This window comes from Carassius carassius, chromosome 8, assembly GCF_963082965.1.
Source record: "Carassius carassius chromosome 8, fCarCar2.1, whole genome shotgun sequence".
Lineage (NCBI taxonomy): Eukaryota > Metazoa > Chordata > Actinopteri > Cypriniformes > Cyprinidae > Carassius > Carassius carassius.
Window position 1 is genome coordinate 6,664,550 of NC_081762.1, and position 21,071 is coordinate 6,685,620.

The 21,071-nt window shown below is 36.2% G+C and overlaps 2 protein-coding genes across 2 annotated transcripts in view; one reads left to right on the plus strand and one right to left on the minus strand.

The window, feature by feature from the left end:
* Positions 1-21,071, plus strand: part of stpg1 (sperm-tail PG-rich repeat containing 1) — a 382,184-nt gene that overhangs the window by 35,421 nt on the left and 325,692 nt on the right. The window lies entirely within an intron of this gene.
* LOC132145086 (potassium channel subfamily K member 9-like) overlaps positions 3,466-21,071 on the minus strand; it is a 45,215-nt gene continuing 27,609 nt past the window's right edge. The window contains exon 2 of the mRNA XM_059555805.1: positions 3,466-7,470. Coding sequence (XP_059411788.1) covers positions 6,551-7,470 — 920 coding nt within the window. The 3' untranslated portion in view covers positions 3,466-6,550. The remainder of the gene's footprint in view (positions 7,471-21,071) is intronic.

The following is a 21,071-nucleotide window of genomic DNA, read 5'->3' on the forward strand; positions in this document are numbered from 1 at the left end:
TAGCGGTGAAATTCACAGGCACATTCGGCTCCTTCTCTCTCGCTCTTAAAGTCTTACTCCTTCACTATTCTTCATTTAGTTTTCACACATTGAGAAGGTGACATGCCTCTGTTAGCTCTGTGTATAAGCCAGGTTTGCTCTCACTTACATCACACTACAGTAGATCCACACTAACTATCTTTTATCTCTGCATAGTCTACTGTATACACTACAGATTCTGTGCAAATGTAAATTAAGCAACCATGTTTTCTCCCTTTTTTCACAAATTATTTTTTTAAGTTTTTTTTTTAGAAGGGTGATGTATACAGTGTTAATGAGAAACATTCACTTTTCTAGCAAATAAAATGCATCAATGTGTCAAGGTTTGTACGTGGTAATAAAAAACTTGTGTATAAATTACCTTCTTTGCTGATAATCGTACACCTGCAGAAGTTCTAGCATTGCAAAGCATCATTTATCCTCCGCAATTTAGTTTCAAGACGACGTCTGTGATGACAAACGAACACCTGCAAGCAAATGTTAGCATGTTTCTTTGTACTGCCTGTCTTCTAAGAGACAGCTAGCCTAATGGAACATCTTTATTACGGGACTATACGGGTAGAACTATCCTACCTTCGATTTTAAGAGTTATGCAGCATTATGCAACTATTTTTTACCTGGGTTAAAATGTTAAAATGTTGTTTCACATTTACAATATTGAAAGTGTTTTGTATAGGCCTACTGTTAAGGATATCTTAAGTGTTTTTAACCACAGATTATAAGACAACCTTAAGAGTTTGTTGTAAAGATAACCTCAAATGTTGGCACCAATACAGTCTGAATTAATAAATCAGGTTAAAATAACTGTATGAATAAAATAATCTGAGGATTGTTATAACCTAGAGTTAAATGACCAAGGGTTAACAACTTCAATAGTGGAAATGAAGTGTGAATTAGTAGCCTAATAATAAAACGATAGCCTAAGTTTTACAAATTTTAGTTGGTTTAAGATGGTTTAGCTTGTGTTTCAGATCTAGCTGGTCTCCCAGTTTAACAACAACAGAAAAGGCCAACCTAACCAACATCTACACACACACATACACACACACAGTAATATGGTTATTCATTAGGATGGTCTTTCATCAAACATAAGCAGTAAACAGAGCTGGGTTACTTACAAGTTGTAATTCAATACTGATTTCAGATTACATGAGACAAATTGCGGTAAGTAACATAATTAAAATAATCCCTTTTGTGTCAAAATTTGTGTCAATGTCCACACAACTGGACGACTATCTGACTGCATATAAGCAGTAGGCTAATTTACATGAAAAAGAGGAATTAAGGAGAATCAATAAATTATGAATAATGTATTGCTATTGTGAAAATATTATGTAAACATGTAATCCATAGAAAAGTAACTGTAGTCTGATTACGAGTATTTAAAATGTAATTTAATCGCATTAAATTTTTGGAATCTGATTACAGAATCCAGATTACATGTAATCAGTTACTAACCAGCTTTGTCTGTGGATATGCTGTTTTGATCAGTTGATCACATTATGAGATCTTCTGTTTACTCTGAGATCCTCAATTTCAACAGAGTACATAAGCAGGACAGAACGACTATATAATAAATGTCACAGCGCTTGATTTATTCGCTATAGTTAAACTTGAAATGGCATCTTGAGGAATTCTACTGATTTTTCTATACGGCACACAAAGGACTCGTACACAGCTCACGACAGCTGCTGGAGAGATCCTGATGTGAGAGATAAGGTGGGAGGAATCGTGTGGTGTTATTATAGCAGCACCTCTCACCACCCATCATGCACTGAGAAACCAGACTAATTTTGGGCCTAGAGAGAATGCAAGCTCTGCACACATATTGTAAGCACATGTGGGAACACAAGAAACTGGAATCAGAAAAAGACTTGATTAACATAATTATTTGCAAAAGTAATTGTCAAAAAATGATGTGCACAGATGTGAATGCTGACTTTGTTATTCAGTGCAAGTGTGATGCGGTTATTATTGCAACTGAAAACTAAAACCGTGAAAATTGCTACCCCAGCTATATATATATATATATATATATATATATATATATATATATATACTTTTCCATCACCAATAAAACCAATGCATGTTTATGCAAATTGTGATAGAATACAAAAATTCAGCCAGTCAGAGAGCACTCGGTAAGCGGAAGAAGGAAGTTGATATTTTTTAATTAAAATTTTTTATTCGCCGAAGTCATGGGTGATTCACACTATGTCATGCTAAGACAAACAAACAAATGTAAATGCTCATTGCAAGTTTTCCCAATAAAGTCAAAAACAACTTACAGTCCGGAGTGTGAATCCATATTGTGATAGATCCCCTTCATTAGTCGGACAGGGACAGATAGATTATTTGATGCAGTGGGATCTTAAAAGATACCTTGATAATGCATTCTGTTGCAGAAACAGATTATTGTAGAAATGAATACAAAGCAACATGTTTTGATTATTGTGAATAATCATATTTAGATATGTGAATCACGCTGCTGTGGGTGGACAGACAGATTTAATAGTGCAATATTCCTGTAGCATTAAGAAAAAAATATAGAAGCTGAGAGTAAACAAATGAAAAAGAGATGGTCAAAACAACTGTGTTTTGCTGATACAGCAATTCTTTGGGGAGGCCGAAGCTAGTTGTCACAATGTCTCAAGTGACTATATCATATTAATATTAAAGGTCTAGCTCACCCAAAAATGAGAATTTGCTAACAATGTACTCACCCTCAGGTCATCGATATACAAATGAGTCGTTTCTTTGAGAAATTTAGCATTTCATCACTTACTCACCAATGGATCCTATGCAGTCAATGGGTGCCGTCAGAATGTGAGTCCAAACAGCTGATAAAAACATCACAATGATCAAGATGTAATCCACACCACCCCAGTCCATCAGTAAACATGTTGTGAAGTGAAAAGCTGCATGTTTATAATAAATTCATTATTAAGACCATTGTAGCTTCCAGCTAAAATATAAGTTCTCTATTTTATTTTTTGCTTCCTCCGGTGAAAATGTAATTTCACTTGAATCAGGAGTGAAATATGCACAGATCAAGCAACATGTATGTTGGTAGATTTTAAAGTGAGAGAACAACAGGGGATGGACTTTTTCACTGATGGAAGCGTCATTATGGATTACGGACCTGAATTTTGGCCAGAAGTGATGGATAAAAAAATCTTTAATGATGGAACGGTTTCTTACAAACACTCAGCTTTTTGCTTCAAAGATGTTAATTAATGGACTGGAGTGGTGTGGATTATTGTGATGCTTTTATCAGCTGTTTGGACTCTCATTCTGATGGCACCCATTCAATGCAATGGATCTCTTGGTGAGCAAGTGATGAAATGCTAAATTTCTCCAAATCTATTCCAATGAACAAAGAAACTAATACATTTTCAGCAAATTGTCGATTTTTGGGGGTCAACTATTCCTTTAAATCAGGTTGCCCCATAATAATAATAATAATTTGCAGTTTAATATAATAATTATTACATGACATTTCTATATCTATATATTTCTTATAAATTAAGTAAAGTTTTTGATACATATACAAAGAATTTTGATACATATGATTTATTTGTTTGTGTTGCCAATCATAAAATTATTACATTTTCATCTAATCCAAACATACAAACTCATCTGTTTGAGAAATTATCATCAGGCTATTACATAGAGAATGCAAGGACAGTTTATTGATGTTAAATACATGTTACTCTGTCCTGACCCCAGGAACCATCATGTACATACATTGGTTAAAGTGACAACCAATAAAAAGTGGAAAATAAAGCTTTTTGTTGTGCTAGTGAAACAATTAACATATTTCAGACAGTGTTTATGCTAAAATACATACTTGTGCATTGTTTGGGCGGCGGCGGCATTCGTGAGGATCAGTTGCTTTGGTTTTCCATGTGAATACATGGGGAGCTTTTGCTTTGACAATGAAGTATTTTAATTAGTTTGCTTCTATATCTGAATATGAATTCAAGTATGTGCCTTAATGAAATACAAACTCCACATTTGAAAGATACCCCTTCAAGGCACATACAGTATGCTGAATGCTGTAAAAATGTGAATGCGTCTGAGTTTAAAATATGCCTTTGTAATTTATCAAGGATATAACTACTTACAATATATGCACTGTACAATATTATAAAATGGTAGCGATTTACATAAATTTACATGAGTGCTGCAACATATGCTGTGAAATCCAGAATGTCAGACGTCAAGTTGATTGGGATTAGAATGGTGAGCTTTTTGAGCCTGAAACTGCTTCCTGCTGGCAGACTTGGAAATTGACTAAAAGAGTGCACGGGAGCGCCGGAGTCCATCGGGAATTTCTCTCATTAATTAGTCTTGTCTGAAACCGAATTACTTTAGTGGGCACTTTGGGCTTTGCATACCTCAGTGATCCACATCAAGACAATTATTCAAGATTTATAAAAAAAAAAAAAAAAACATTGTCAAGGGTCCAGTCCTACCACCTGAAATGTTTGGCTATTTTATAAATAACTGATTCATGCTTTTTGTGTCACATTTAATCTAATTTATAATTGGTCGTCTGCCTAAAAATCTTTATCATTTAGATAAAAACTTCACCACTCTAACCGCTTCTGATTTATTTGGTCAACAGAACTGAAATTAGAGACCAGCTCTCAATTAAAACTGGTTAAACGAAATGGATGTCAAATCTTATCAAGAAAAAAAAGAAAGACAATAGTTACAGCCTTCTACATCCATAAAAAAAAAAAAATGGTATTTGCAATGTTATTTTATTGGTTTGTTATTATCAGAGTTGGGGTCTTGAAGACCAATCCAGACCACATAAATGTTGCATTGCTCCATCTAGGTCCAGATTTCAGCTGTGTTTAGAGACTAAAAATGAGTCAACTTACATACCAAAGACGATAGCCACATTCAACAAAGGTGCCTTATTGATAACAGAACATTAACAAAACTTCTATGGCTTTGAATGGCTATTTAGCCACTGCACAATGTGTACGCTGCAATAAATTTAGCTTTTTTCCTATTTTAGTTCATTACTTGGACAGGTATTAGTGTGGTTCTGGGCCTCAGAGCGTCAAGTCTTGGTCTATATATTGTAGAGTCTGGTCTTGACTCCAACTCTGGTTTATTGGATGATCCTAACTGTAACACAGATACTCAGATATAACATCCAGGATACAGTAAGACCTAGTAAAAGAGTTGAATAGGTTTAGTTTAAAAGCAAAGAGTGACATGATTGTGGTTATATCAGAGATGCAATTTGGTTAGTAAAAAAAAAAAAAAACACCCTACCGCAAGCAGAGAATGAGAACTGTTGAGTACATCCAGACTGTTCCTAATAGAGGTGCACTATGTTTTTCAATCAACATCAGAGCAATTCTTAGGCCTATGAGGTTCATCTCATTTGCAGGGCATTCTCTAAAGACATCATTAAAGTGTAAAATACATAAATAACTGTCTTTATTGATGCATTTAAATAAGTCTCATTCAAATAAATGCCATGATTATTGGCGAGAATAAAGCAATCATTGCTAGGGTTAGCATACATTATACACTGATTGTTCACAATGGAATAATAGTCGTGCTGTTGTTTATATAAAATAACAATGAATAACAATCATCCGCAATGCCTTTACGTTCCCATTTGTGAGGCCCTGTTTTAGTGGATGTGTAGTTCGACTTTCATTTAAAAAAAAACACTTTTTAAAGGATTATTTGCTTTTAATATTGGATCCAGTGCTATCGCTTTGCCTCATTACAGTAAACGCATACCAGTTTAAACAAAGCACATGCAATTATTTTCCTCTCACAACCGACTTTTGCTGTCACTCATCTGTCACCTCAAAATATAACACACTTGGAAAGTCTATACATACATGTATAATTTACAGAAAACCTTAGATCGAATTGAAACGAACAGAAACGAAAAACAAAAAGGCTAACGGAAACAATGACGCACATCAAACGGCAACTAATGCACATGCTATGGTTGGCAACAATATTTTGGCATGATGTGCATCAATGTCAATTTTTCTTAAATAGAATTGCTTATAGAAAACAATACCTGATACTGCGTAGTCCTTTTCAAATCAGTTTTATCGTTATTTCTCCTTCAGTGGTGTGGCACTTGAATCTCAAGAAAGAACCAGAGGTTGCTTACTGTTTGATAAAACACACATTTTCATATGTCCCTTAAAAAATTATATATATCTATTTCCTTCTGTATTATTCAAAATGCAAGTGTGCATCATCTGACAAGATATCAGGATGGTAGTAGTATATCCAAATCCATTTGGGTGCTGCTCAAAAGGACGAAGAAGGCCCAGGCGTTTCCTGCAAAAATAGATATCCATGCTTCATGCTTTTAAACAAAGTTCCAATATATCCACCGAGCGATCAAATGTCCTGCTGGTCCGAAATCAGCCAGAAAATGACGAGAAAAGTGGCGTAATGAGGTTTGGTAGAGCAGCAGCATTGGATATGTGTGTTCAGCGGTTGCTGTCGGTTCTCAGATGGACTTGCGTCGTCTCATCAGCCGGAGGTTTTCCGTGAAGCTGTGCAGCCCGGGCGAGACGGAGCTGATGGGGGAGGGAAGGATGCTGTTTTTCAGCGTGCTTGGCGAGATCTCCTCTATGCGGTAGGACACCGTCGAGTGGTAGTGATGGTACTGATGTGGGCTCAACTGGGAGCCGAATGAGTTCTGGTGCGGAAATGCGCCCCCACTGCTTCCTCCTCCAATTCCCAACCCGAGGCCGACCGAGCTCCCAAACTCGTGCGAATGGTAGTGCATGCAGGAGCAAACGGACTGGAGATCGGTGACCTCAGATCTGTAGCGCTGCTGCTGCTGTTCTCGTCTCCGTCGACTCCTCTGCAGTGTGTCCTCCTGGATGTGTATGATCATGCTACTGCGGTTCCCCGCCAAGGAAGCCCTCTCCTCGGCATCCCGCCGCTCATCCTCGCTGTTCATGGTCAGGAAGCGAAGGACCACCAGGTTGAGAAAGGCCCCGATGACCGTCAGCCCCACTAGGATGTACATGAAGCTGAACGCCACATAGAGGGGCTTTCTCTGCAAAGCTTTGTTCTTCTGCAGGGCCACAAAATCCCCGAACCCGATGGTGGTGAGTGTTATGAAACAATAGTAATAGGACTGAAAGAAACTCCAGTCCTCGTAGTGGGAGAAAGCTGCCGCGCCGATGCAGAGCGTTCCCATGCAGGAGAAGAAGCCCACAGTCACCATGTTCTCCATGGAGACTTCTGTGATGCGCATCCCGCAGCACTTTTTGATGCGCTTCAGCATGTACTTCACAAAGGTGTTCATCCTCTCGCCAAGGCTTTGGAACATCACCAGCGTCAGAGGGATCCCAAGCACTGCATAAAACATGCAGAATGCCTTTCCAGCATCTGTGCCTGGAGCCGCGTGGCCATAACCTGAGGACCAAAGAGACAAGTGATCAGATCAAAGGTGACAAGAAACAACAAAAATGGAGTATGCTGAGAATACTGCTGGTTAAAGACCTGGGCTGGTCACCAAATGCTGCAGGTGTGAAACAACAAACTGATGCTATTGGAGAGCTTTGATCATCACATTTTCATTTCTAAAGAATCATATACAGTACTGTATTGATTCAAAGACCAAATGCAGTGGTCTGCTGAACCTAAAGTGATTCAAAAACCATTAAAGAACCATTTGGGGAAGGCACTTTTCCCAAGTTGTCTAGACTGATTATCTGTGGGATAAGTGTGCTGTATGCCAATTTGGATAAAAGCATTAGCTAAATTGCAAAGTAGTAAAGTAGAACCAAGAGACTGCTTTCACCTGCCCCAGAATTCCAAACCGGATCCCATATCGGCAAGCAGAAATTATCAACATGGTGCGCTTTTCGCCCTTTAATCTAATTGTACTCTGGTGACCAGCCAATTTCTATTATCCTCACCAAATTCCAAGAAGCCAATAAGTCAATTTCCAAGAAGTGAAAGTTCTTCAAATTTTGGCTTTGCCTGCAAATGCACTCAGGCTGAAAATATGAGCTGAGTCACGCATTCTCCTAGCCAAAACAATGAGTATAGGTCACGCAAACCAGGTGCCTCTTTGATCTTATTCAAGGCTCAGAGATTAGAGGAGGGCGTCCAATTAGTGCCAGGTTTCCTCTCTTGACCCCTTGGCCTTGTTCTTAGGGGGGCAAGACAAGGAAGGTAAGCGTTACAGGTTTAGAAAAGAAAGAAAGAAGAAAGGATGGAGCCAGTAAAGCTTTTAGCTTAATTAGACTTTATCTGGAAGTAAAAAGGTTAAATTCGCTGACTCATATCGAAGCCAACGAGCCCTTCTAATACAATCTTTGCTGATTGGCAAGAAAATAAGTGACAATAAATGTATTACATCCCACCTCACTATGCCAAGGCAAGTATTCATCCTCCCCCTTTCATTAGCACTAAGAAGGTATCATTCAAAGACCCCCACTTTTCACAAAAACAAACGTGTGTGTGTGTATGTACATAATATGATAACTCATTCTGTGTATAAGACATTGTTTGAAGTAAGACTGTGCGGTCACAATTATGAATATAGGACTACTGATATAAACTACTGTAGACTATTTCATATGTAAAACAACAAAAAAAGAGAATAATTGCAACAAAGGGGAAATTTGGAGATATGTTCAGAAAGCATTAAACTCATGGTGTCAGATGCCAGTCTAGCATTCAATTCTGAAGCAAGACGCAACCTAGCAATGCGTTATGACAACAACGGGGCCCTTGGAATCATCCAGTTTGTTCGGTAAACAGCTGTTTAATATAAATAAAAATAAAAAGCTATTTTATTTCATTTTCCCCTACTGTATTGAAAAACGTACCAAACCGTGACATCAAAACAGAGGCACGTACTGAACCAAGTGGCTGTCTTAGAGCAAGTCAATGAATCATTCTTGAAACCTAATTCAGTAAAAACCACAGAAAATATTGTGTCTAAATGATAAGTTACTCAGTTTCTGAAATGGTAAGAAAGCAATATTATACTTGCAATTACGCTGTTAGATAAAACTATATAAAACACATCTACGTAAGTGCACCTATCCATCTAAAAAGAGAATTAATTCATATCTCTACAGAAATAGCAGCAGATTTAATGAGAACGCATCCCATTGACATATAACCTCTTGAAAACCTTCTGAACGCCCACTGGACAACCCACGCCGCAGTGCTCAACACCCACAAATACATGCATTCATTACCGCAACACAGCGCAGCCACGCGGCTCAACTCCTGCTGAGCACTTGTGCGAACTTAACTGGCTTTTACTGATCTTTTGGACTTGTAAAGATTGATCTTGCAGTTCCCCTGAAGGCCACCTGCCCACTCAAGTGTGCGGTTATGGATTCTATTTATAGAAGTCAAGCCTGATCGATTCAATTTGCAAGTGGCACCAGGGAGAGTTTTCCTTTCTTTTTCACTGGGTACTTACTGTGTTGGAGTTGCTCTCTTGACCTCATGTGCACACACATGCACGAGCATGTATTGGAAATAAGGCTGTGTAACTTTCATGTTATCACTCTCAGCTTTGCTGAAATATTGAAGACAAATATTGCTGGGGTCAATAGATTGAAAGGTCAAAGTGCAGTTGGATAGAATTGGCAGCATTTGACTGATATCTGAAGACAAAATTACATTCAGTACAGTTGCATTTTAAAGATGGAACATACTGTGGAGCTAAATTAATAACTCTGCATTTTTAACAGCTTAATTTTGGAAAGCTCAGTCCTTTATTTTATGGAAAAGAACTGAATAGAGAATTGTTAAATGTATAACCTTATGTTGGTGATAGTGAGAGTAAGACATGAATAAAGTTGCACGATTTGGGGGAAAAATCCAACTGAGATTTCTCTGGTTAAAATTGCGATTTGTGATTTTTAAAACAAATTAACAACAACAAAAAAGAACATTTGAATTAAAATGATAATAATTTATAATTGATAGTATATGTAGATGTATATGTATATGTAGACAATATTGCTATTTTAACACAGTGTAAATAGAATCTTTAGCTATTTTCGCCTAGTGTAAATAGCATATAGCTAAGAAAATACTGCTATTTTCACTTAGTGTAAATACAATCTATTGAATGAACAAACGAATGAATGAATGAATGAAATATAAATGCATTATTAATTCAATTCTAAGTGTAAACCACATCTATCACTAAGAAAATATGCTATTTCCACTTGTTGCAAATCTGTTTTATTAATTACCATAAAAATGATACTGTATGTCATACTGTAAAGTTTTATTTTTATTTTTTTTGTATACACTGGAAGCTTAATTACCTAAAATAATAATAATAGTAATAATAATCCGTCTGGCAATAAAGCACTTTCTTGATTCTGATTGGAGTACACATGGAGTAGTTCTGCCTTCAGTTGTGCTTTTCCTATTAATGGTGAAAACAGGAGGAATTCATCTTCTTCACAAACTCTTCCGGCATAGTTATGTGACATTAGTTTTGTATAATATCCTGTAAAAGACAAATATATTTGGAATTACATGAAAGTAAATATGAAGCAAACCTAAAGCACTTTGCACACTGTAAGATTGCTAGTGCTAAATCATGCCTAAGAGTGTTCAAATCACATTGAATTAATCCAGTGTCACCTAAACATGCAATGCCATTCAAAAATAAAGTAAAAACATTAATGTTATTACAGTTTAAAAATAAATAAATAAATAAATAACTGTTTTCTATTAGAATACATTGTTGTAAAATACAATTTATTCCTGTGATGCAAAACTGAATTTTCAGCATCATTTCTCCAGTCTTCAGTGTCACATGATCCTTCAGAAATTATTTCTTAACATGCTGTTTCGCTGCTCAAGAAAAATATTATTATTTCTAATTATTATCAATGTTAAAAACAGTTTAAAAATGTATTAAGAGACCTAAAAAAGCCTAATTATTCTAAACGTTTACTAGAAACTGTAAGAAATGCGACATTACTATTCATGACAACACAAGCTGGCAATAGAGATATGCAAGCTTTCGTGTCTCACCTGCATCATCTGAGCACTGCGGACACACTCTCCTCCCACATGCTCACTGTCAACGCAGCCAAAACCAGCAAAGACGGCTGAAGCTGCATGCCGTGAGACATCTGCATAGAGTAAACGCTGACCTGCTAGCATGTTGAGCACTCTTCTGAAAAACTAGCACAAAATAAATGATACAAAACGAAATGACACTTTATATATCAGTCAAGGCAGTCTTCATCCAAAACAATCTGCAGTGGGAACCAGACTTTCCACAAAGTCAAAAATCTGGTTACGGCAGGCAACACAAGCCCATGATGTCAGTACATACACTAGAGTGTAGTGATTTTGAACTGTTCCTGGTAATATTGATTCAGCAAGCGACAAACACATAGTATTCATTTCGCGTGATTCCCTGTTCACCTCAGTGGCTCTTTCCGAGGAAGAACGCTTGCTTTAGCAAGAGCTCTTGAGTGGGATGTGAGGAGATTAGAGCTGATGCACGTAGGTGGTTTATTTACTGTCAATGCAGAGCATTGCAGAGCTTTGATACCATGAGAATTTAAAAGCATTTTTATCTCTATCTGTGGCAGTGGGTTGATCTTTTACACGGTTGGGTTTTCGTTCCAGTCCTGGCTGTTGATGAGCTTAGTCATACAGCGTGTGCGTGTGGTCTCTCTCGCTATGACATAGCCCGAGCTAATGGGAGAAAAGCTTGGGAAACTGAAAATGATTCAGATTCAAAATAACCCACTTTGGAGCATCATGGAGTCATTTGTATTTTAAAACTGAACTGCAGAGGGCGAATTGTCAAACACCAGCACTACAGCATGCGCATTGCGTGTTATTAAGTGTTTTCTTAAGTTTTACGAACTCTTTCAAGGTGTGTAGAGCACTAAAAATCACCTTCATAAGTGTGTGTCACACGTTTTAGATGAGCATCTGTGCTTCGTCACCTTCTATGCCACATTATGCAAGTGCTAATTAATATTGAGCCTTGACACTTTTATAACCTGTGCAGTAATTACTTTAAATCAGTCGTTATTGGCAGATTTGATTAATTAATGCAATAATATTATGACACATAATATTCACAACAACAACCGCTGAGTCACTGTTGTTATGCACACCGAGTGAATCCACAGGTTAACCAATAAGATCATAATTTAACTCTTTGTGTTGCTGTGATGATGGAAGGTTAAGGCCTAACCATGACATAGTTTACTACAATACATAACTAACAAAAACTAGCTGTATTAGGTGAGAAGTAAACAATGTGTATTTGTTTTTAGAGGTATCACACAGGTAAGGTCATTTTGGTTCTGCAGTTAACACATTTCATTACGTTGTCTACACAGCATGGATTTGTCACAGTCTCTGTTTTTTATTCCTCGAAGCAGGCATCATTTTGATGATACTGATAATCGTTTTTCCATCAGCCCTGGTTAGACAACATCATGTTTATTCTGATATGATAATCTCATTATTCCATCACTGCAGAAACAGAGCCATTCGTTCAACAGAACACAGGCCGATTGCACAGTCACAGGTGTGTGTGTGTGTGTGTGTGTGTTTGTGTTTTAAAGAGTGAAAGAAAACCCTTACAAAAATGTGCCATGGTAATTAACTGTAGTCAACAAGACACAAAAATAACATAGTATAACAATAAAACAGGTATACAAAGTGTTATCGCTTTTAATAAAAACAATTATTAAAATGATCAAATTAATTGAAATGAAGCTGAAATAAAATAAAATATAAACTTAATGTTTTCCTTGGCATCTAACAGATAAAAAGTAAAATTAACCAAATTAAAATATAATATAAATATTCAAATGACAAAGCATATTACAAAATTACAACACTTGAACTTAAAATGTTTTTTTTTTTTTTTTTTCAAGATGGTGCCAGGATGTTTGTTTGCCATGTTATTTGTTTTAGTTTTCATTGTTTGTTTTATCACTCGTACTGCTCGATCACTTGACTCAGTCGGTGGTGTTCGGTTGTTTGAGTTGCGACCCCGGAGAAGTCTGCCAGCTGCATCCTCATTATGTGCTAGCCGCACTGAGGGATACGTGTTATCTGCCTTGGTGTGTTAACTGTTGGGGTGCAGGGGTGCCATTCGCTCTGAGGAAATGTATTACCTGCCAGGGTTTCTGTGCCTGTTGAAGAAATGCTGAAGAAAGTCTGGGAAGTGTGCTGGAGGCCTTGTGAGATCAAAGAGGTTCAGGAAATATCCTTTCAACGGACCTGCGTCTTAACCGACGGAGGTTGTTGATGTGATGTTGAACCTATGATGCTCATACCTCGTTCCCATCTTTCCGTCTTCATCTGTGACAGTATTCTGGTCCTCGCAGCTGGTTTATTTGTATTCTGGTGATCGGAAAGTAACTTTATAATATAATTTTCATTTCCTGCGTTATTGAAGTCCGGTAAACGATACCACTTTACACACAAATGCACCTTTTCCTGACCCATTCCAGTGATAAGGGTGTTGATTAATGCAAGATCTCTTGCAAATAATCTTTTATTTTGAATGATTTTTTTTCTCTCTCATGAATTAGACTTATTTGTAACTGAGACCTGGCTCAATATGGGTGAAATGATTCCTCTCTCTGAACTTTCTCCTCCTGGTTGCAGTTTTTTTTAGTACACCCAGGTCTGTTGGCAGGGGTGGTGGTCTTGCGGTTATTTTAAATACCGGTTTAAATACTGACTTTTACCTTCTTTTAAATCGGTGTTATTTGTTTTGATTTATAGACCCCCAAACATTCATGGGGATTTTATTCAGGAGTTTTCTGAATTTTTATCTGTTATTGTCCCTTCTTTTGACAATATTATAATTGAGGGGGATTTCAACATACATATTTGATGCCCTTCAAAGCCCCTGGTTAGTGAGTTTTTTTTATTTATTGGAGTCGTTTGATCTTTTACCATGTGTTTCTGGTCCAACACATGAGTGTGGTCATACTCTAGTCTTGACCTTGTATTATCTTTGGGGTTTTCAGTTAGTGGGATGAAAATTGCAGACACTGTTTTCTCTGAGTACAGAAAAGCCCTACTTTCCAATAGTGCTCAGATTATGAATGTTTTCTTCTTCTATTGCATCTAGTGCTCTTACTCCTTGTACCGCTAGTAAATTTTCAGCAGCCTTTGGAGTTTCTCCCTTAATTTCCTTGATCGGGTCTCCCTCTTTTTGTATAGGACCTAAACAGTTGGTCAATCTACATGTTCAGATATGACACAGCCTCTGATAGATAGGAGTTTTTCAGTCAGTCTAGGGAATTACTCTTCATCTGTTGCTCCTCTCATGTGTGGGGTTCCTCAGGGTTCAATCCTGGGACCGGTATTGTTTTCCCTTTATATGCACCCTCTAGGATAAATTTTTGAAAAACATGGCCTTCATTATCATTTGTATGCTGATGGCTCACAAATTTGTTTTCCATTGAAACCCAAGGATCATTTATCCATTTAATAAATGAATATGAATGTTTGGACGAGGTTAAGTGTTGGTTGGCTAATAATTTTCTTAAGCTGAATAAGTCTACGTTTATTTAATTTGGTAAAAAGGGATTTGTGGATGATGTCATTGACTTCCTGGGAAAAATCTTTCTAGAGTGAAAACCTTGGTGTCATATTTGATCAACAAATTAATGTCATTGTTAAAAATAGTTTTTTCCATCTTGAAGTCTTTCCTTTCTTTTGAGGACTTGGAGAAAGTTGTGCATGCTTTTGTGTCATCTCGTTTGGATTATTGTAATGCATTGTATCTGGGTGTGAGTCAGGCCTCTCTCTCGCCTGCAGCTTGTTCAGAATTCAGTGGCTAGGCTTTTAATGGGTACCAAGAAGAGAGAGCACATCACTCCTGTGCTTATTAAATGACAATGGCTTCATGTACTATACAGGATTCATTATAAAGTGCTTTTATATGTTTTAAAGCTTTGCATGGTTTAGCACTAAAGTATATTTCAGATTTAATCAGTTTGCATCAATCCAACAGGTCTTTACATTCAAATGATCAATTACATCTGATGGTTCCTCGATCTCGTTTAAAATGCCGAGGTGATCAGGTCTTTTCTGTTGCTGCTCCAAGGCTTTGGAATGGCCTTCCTCTGTCTGTAAAATCTTCTCCTACACTTCCTGTATTTCAGAGTGCGCCTAAAACTCATTTGTTTTCATTAGCATTTAGAAATGTTCTGTCATTTGTTTTTTGTTGATGTGGTGGTATGTTTATAATGTTTTATGCTTGATTTTATTCTTATATTTTTATTTAGTCTTCCTGTACACCACTTTGGTTTCCACATGTGGTCTTAAATGTGCTTTATAAATAAATAAAGTGGTTGAATAAAGGTTGAAGTTGAAAATTTAGAAAATATGAATAAATAGTGTAATATATATAAATAATACTGTACATTCATAATAACTGGTGCAGTCATCTAAAATGTAATTTAACTTATATATATATATATATATATATATATATACACACACACACATTTTAAAATATTGCATACTTTCATAAAGAAAAAAAAGTAGTTAGAAACAATACCATCAAGATATTTCTGTCAAGTGAGGATATGATTCTTTTATATTCTGCGTCTCTTATATGCCTTGAATTAAAAAAAGAAAGACTGAATTTCCTTAAAAAATACTTATACTTGTACGTATATGAAGCTATATGGAGTATAACAGCATATTATATTGTGTGTGTGTGTATGTGTGTGTGTGTGTGTGTGTGTGAGAGAGAGAGAGAGAGAGAGAGTGAGTGAGAGAGAGAGACCTTTGCGCACTTACCTTGATGTATTTGAGAAAATCAAAATGTATACCTCAGCTCTCAGAACTACATACAGTAAACAAAAAGTGTATTTATGCACCTGCTGCCTTTTAATGGTGGTGATAAGTATAGACCAGGGGTGGGGAACGTTGATCCTGGAGGGCCTGTGTCCCTGCAGAGTTTAGCTCCAACCCTAATCAAACACACATGAACAAGCTAATCAAGGTCTTCAGAATACAGGTAGGTTTTTTTTTTCAGGGTTGGAGCTAAACTCAGCGGGGACACAGGCCCTCCAGGATCAACGTTCCCCACCCCTGGTATAGACTAAACAAAAGCAAAGTACATTGATTTAAACATTTGCTTGCCATCGTGCTGGTCATTTAATGGTGAGAAGAGCAGCAAGCAACAGGAGTAAGGGCTTGACTTGTACTGAAGTTTTAGAAATGATAATGCAGCTTGACCCCTCCAGCGAGCTGCAGCTTATTTGAAGTTGTTATTGCATTTTGGTTCATTAGCATTATGTTCATAAATTTGATGCAAAGTAGATTTTTTTTTACAGGATTTTAAGATTTTAAACTGGCTTTACCATCAAGAAAAGACGAGCATTTCACACATAGGCCATCCGTACTTTTCACCATCAAAAGGCAGCAGGTGCATAAACACACTTCTTTTTTTATTGTTTACTCCATGTAGTTCTGAGAGCATGAGGTGCATATTTGCATTTTTTCAGATACATCAAGGTAAGTGCACAAAGGTCTCTCTCACACTCTCTCTCTCTCTCTCTCTCTCTCTCTCTCTCACACACACATACACACACACACACACACACACACACTATAATTTGCTGTTATACTCCATATAACTCCATTTACAAGCCAGAAACTAAGCCTTTTTTGCACAGGCCTATCTAAAAGGTTAATGGTCCCACCTAGTGATCAACTGTAAAAATAAAAAATTTTACCTCTTCCCAAAAGGGAAAACCACAAACAATCAAGAATGCATGATTATATGGTGTCATGGCTTTGCAATCAAAAAATGTCGTTTTAATGGAATTCAATGGGGCAAAAACAGACACCAACAACAAATCAGGGAGAAAAAATTAAAATCGAATGCTGCACAAAAACTAAAAATGCATCAAAGCCAATCTAGTTAGTTTTCTTTGACATGCCCAAGACTTTGATAAAAGGTAAAAAAAATATCCAGTCCACAATCACTTTTTATATTAAAAATATGTAATTTATTTTATTTTCAAATCAGTGACATCATTTATGAACTTGGTAATTAAAGAGTTAAAATCTTGGATTTTTTTAAACATTTGGTAGTTTTGACCAGGACTGAGGTTGATTAATAGATTTATGCAAAAAAAATTGAAAACAAATATTTATCTGTTGCATTTTTACAGCGGTTTAATTTAGTGGATGTTTTTTTTTTTCATCCACGAACATAACGAAAGGGTAGTGAATTTGCCCACAGTGTACCGTTGAGTTTTTTAAAAATTTCAAAGCATTTTCCCAAAATATGGGTCAAAATAAGATTTGTCACCAAAAATCATTCATGTTAATCATGTTAATTCCATAAAATAGATTGCTTTATGAGCTGAGCCTAAACAACAAGCCGAATGATGATTATAATATGTGCCTTTCATAAGCAGACATGGCAATCCTTCAAGGGTGTGGCTCTTGTCAATTGTGGTTTACTAAAAAATCACCAAACAGAATTAATGAATTAATGATGCATAATGAGTCTTGGGTCGGTGTAATACTTCTTTAGTAGCCTTAAAGACAGAGGCCTTAAAACAATAAAAAAGAGCAACATCTGAGCAATAAAATAATCTGCTGGGATTGACAGAAATCTGAAGTCTGGCATTTACACCAGGACCACCATTTTGTCCATAAGCATCTGAACACAAAAACTCTCCCACATGCATGAATGAATTTGCACGTAAACACACACTTGCTTTCTCACATGTACACACACACACACACACACACACACACACACACACACACACACAAATGTCATCCTGCCATGTGATTTAATGAACTCAGTCACCCTTTTAGATGCAGTCTCTCCGAGGACTGGAGCATCTAATTTCTCATCAAATTCCCGCTGTTTGCACGCACCTGCTGTGCCTTTTAGAGAATCATATCTGATGTCCCACACACTGCTGTCAGTCCTATAGTGTATGGGCATTGTAAAAGCCTTCAAAAGCAATTAAAAGTTAGCAGGCTCTTGTTTGCGTATGTCTGTGTGGTTGTTTTTGTGTTCGTTTGCAGCGATGTAGAATGATTCCCTCTTGAAAATAAACGTGCAGCGTGGATGTAGAGTGTTAGCACTTATAAACATTCTTATAGTCTACTGTACAAAGACAACCGAAATGTCGTGCCCAAACAAATGCAGTGCAATTTAGTTTCAATTATTTAAAATCAATTCTGGTTTAATTCTATAGCTGTTCCATTCCATTCCAACAGTCTTATAATTAAAGCAGCCAAAAGTGCCACTCAAACAATATAAACTATAAAAAAAATATAAATTAAATTTAAATTTAGCTCATTTCATTTAAATTTAATTTGATTCTGCAGTTCAGTTAATTCTAAATCAAGTACATTCTAAATCAGTTCTATTCCATTCTATTCCAACTTTCTTATAATCACAAAAATAGGCAAACAAAACAAACTCTATTCAATTTAATTCACATTTATTTATATATAATCAGTTTGACTTCAAATCATTCAAAATAAATAAATTCAATTAATGTTTTCTAAGAGTTTTTTTTCTTACTCCGTTCAGTCAGATTCAAATAAAATTAAATGAACTGTTTTAAATGCATTTTACCAATTCAATTCAATTCATCTCAATACAATCCACTTATTGTCCAGACAAATGGAATCACCTTAATTTAGCGTATTTTTAAATTTTGGTTCAAATCCATTTGATTCTGTATATTCCATTTCATCAAATCCACTTAAATCAAATTTTAAATATTTTAAATTTAAATTCCATTCGGGCATTCTCATATTCACACACACACACACACACACACACACACACACAAATGTGCCACCCAGACAAATTCCATTCAGTTCAGCTGAATTCAGTTCAATTCAATTCAAATAAAATTATATTTTCAAATCAGTTTTACATTTACATTTATTCATTTTTCAAACGCTTTTATCAAAAGCGACTTACATTTGGGGGATACATAAAGTGATTCTTCTTGAAGAGGCAAACAGACACAGCAAGTGCTTGTAATACCTTGTAATATAAGTTTTAGACATTGTTCAAATAAGTACAAGCTAGAAAAAGAAGGAAAAGTGTATTATTATTATTATTAAATTTTTTTTCAGCATTCCGGATAAGGGTTTAAGTTGAAATTATTCCGAATAAATTCACTTCACAAAGTGACAAAATTAATTGATAGAAAAGAAAGTTCTCTGCGCTTCTGTAATCCACAGACAAACTGGTGCAACCAGGGCAGGACAAAACAATTCAAACAAAAGGAATCGCCGGTGCAGCACAGATGTCTACTAATTAAATTATTTATTAAAGGTGCATAACAAAAAATAAATGACTAACGTTTCGATGTGGTTACATCTTCATCAGAGTCCTTGTTCCAGAGGACTCTGATGAAGATGTAACCACATCGAAACGTTAGTCATTTATTTTTTGTTATGCACCTTTAATAAATAATTTAATTAGTAGACATCTGTGCTGCACCGGCGATTCCTTTTGTTTGACAAAATTAATTGTTTCATAATAGTTCTTTGATTCAAATCAGTATATATAGGCCTATATATGCTCGGTTTTCAAAAGCGCTGTTGGTGTATTGGTGAATATCCATTGTTCAGATAAAAATCTGGCCCTGAGTGGTTTAATGTTTGACTCACTCTTTCCAGATAAACATATGGAGCGGCGGCCAGCAGAAGCTAAGTGCAGATCGCACAGCACACAGACAGTAGTGGAGATGCTGGAAGCACTAGATTACAGAGTACACACAGCACAATGACTCATTACCTAAAGGTCAGCGTGTGGCACACAAGAGCGCTTTACCCTGACAGAAAGACAGCAAAAGGAGGTTGGCCATTACGGATCACTACAACCACACACGGGACACACCCAACCACAACACACAATACCATGAGGGTGCTGGTCTGATGCTCGAGTGCTGTGGTCCGCAGGGGGGACTGGTAAACTTGGTAAACTATATATATATTTGTCATTATATATAGAAAACTTTGTCATTATAGTAAATGAACAGTAGTAAACCTTTGAATATTGTTGCACACAATGGGGACCTTGAAGTCAAAAAGGTTGAGAATCACTACCCTAGTACAAGAACTCTAGTACAAAAAGTTGAACATTATCTATTAACCATCAATTCTAGATCACTGCTAATAATGCAGAATATCACCTATGTGCACCAGTATATATATATTTTTTTAAATATTGGAAAACCTAAGAGAAGAAATAAAATAAAATGGTCCCACTTTACATGATTGTACATACAGTATATAAAGTGTGTAGTAACGAACACCATGCATGTGTGTCATTATCTGTGGTGAATATTAATAGAGTTTTACTTAGACTTAAATTTCAATCGAGTTTACCAGACTTTTTAAATTTAATTTAATTAATTCATTTATTTATTTATTTTAATGAGAAACAAAAATAAGACAATAGGACAAAATAAGACACACATTCGCCAATTGTTAACACAGCAAGAGTACTATACAATTATTGGTTCGAATTGAAATCTCAGAATTTTCTTTGCAGACAAATCTGAGAAGAGATTGAAACATTGTTGAGATCTACTCAGAAGACTTGTATTTGTGGACAAGGAGAGAAATCTGGGAGTTTACTGTAACACTATAATGTAAAATGTTAAAAAAAAAAACAATAATAGCAATAATAAGTCACAGAACAACAACAAAATATGACGACAAAGGAAAAAATGCAATCAATTTTAGTATGAGGAAACACACACACACACACACACAGTTGACCTTTTCCAGCCACTGTTATTCCAGCAATGGTTTGCAGTTGAGATGGTATTGACAACAGATGTCGATAGCTCAAAGGTCAGTCATTAGGGCTGCTAAAGGAACCTTATTTATTACTAGTTTGCTTTCCTCAAGACTATTAGTATTAGGATTTTGCTTAAAGAGGAACGGACATTTCATCTCCAAAGAGATGTTTCACAATTTCCTCTGAGATTCTAATTCTGAGAACTTAACAAAAC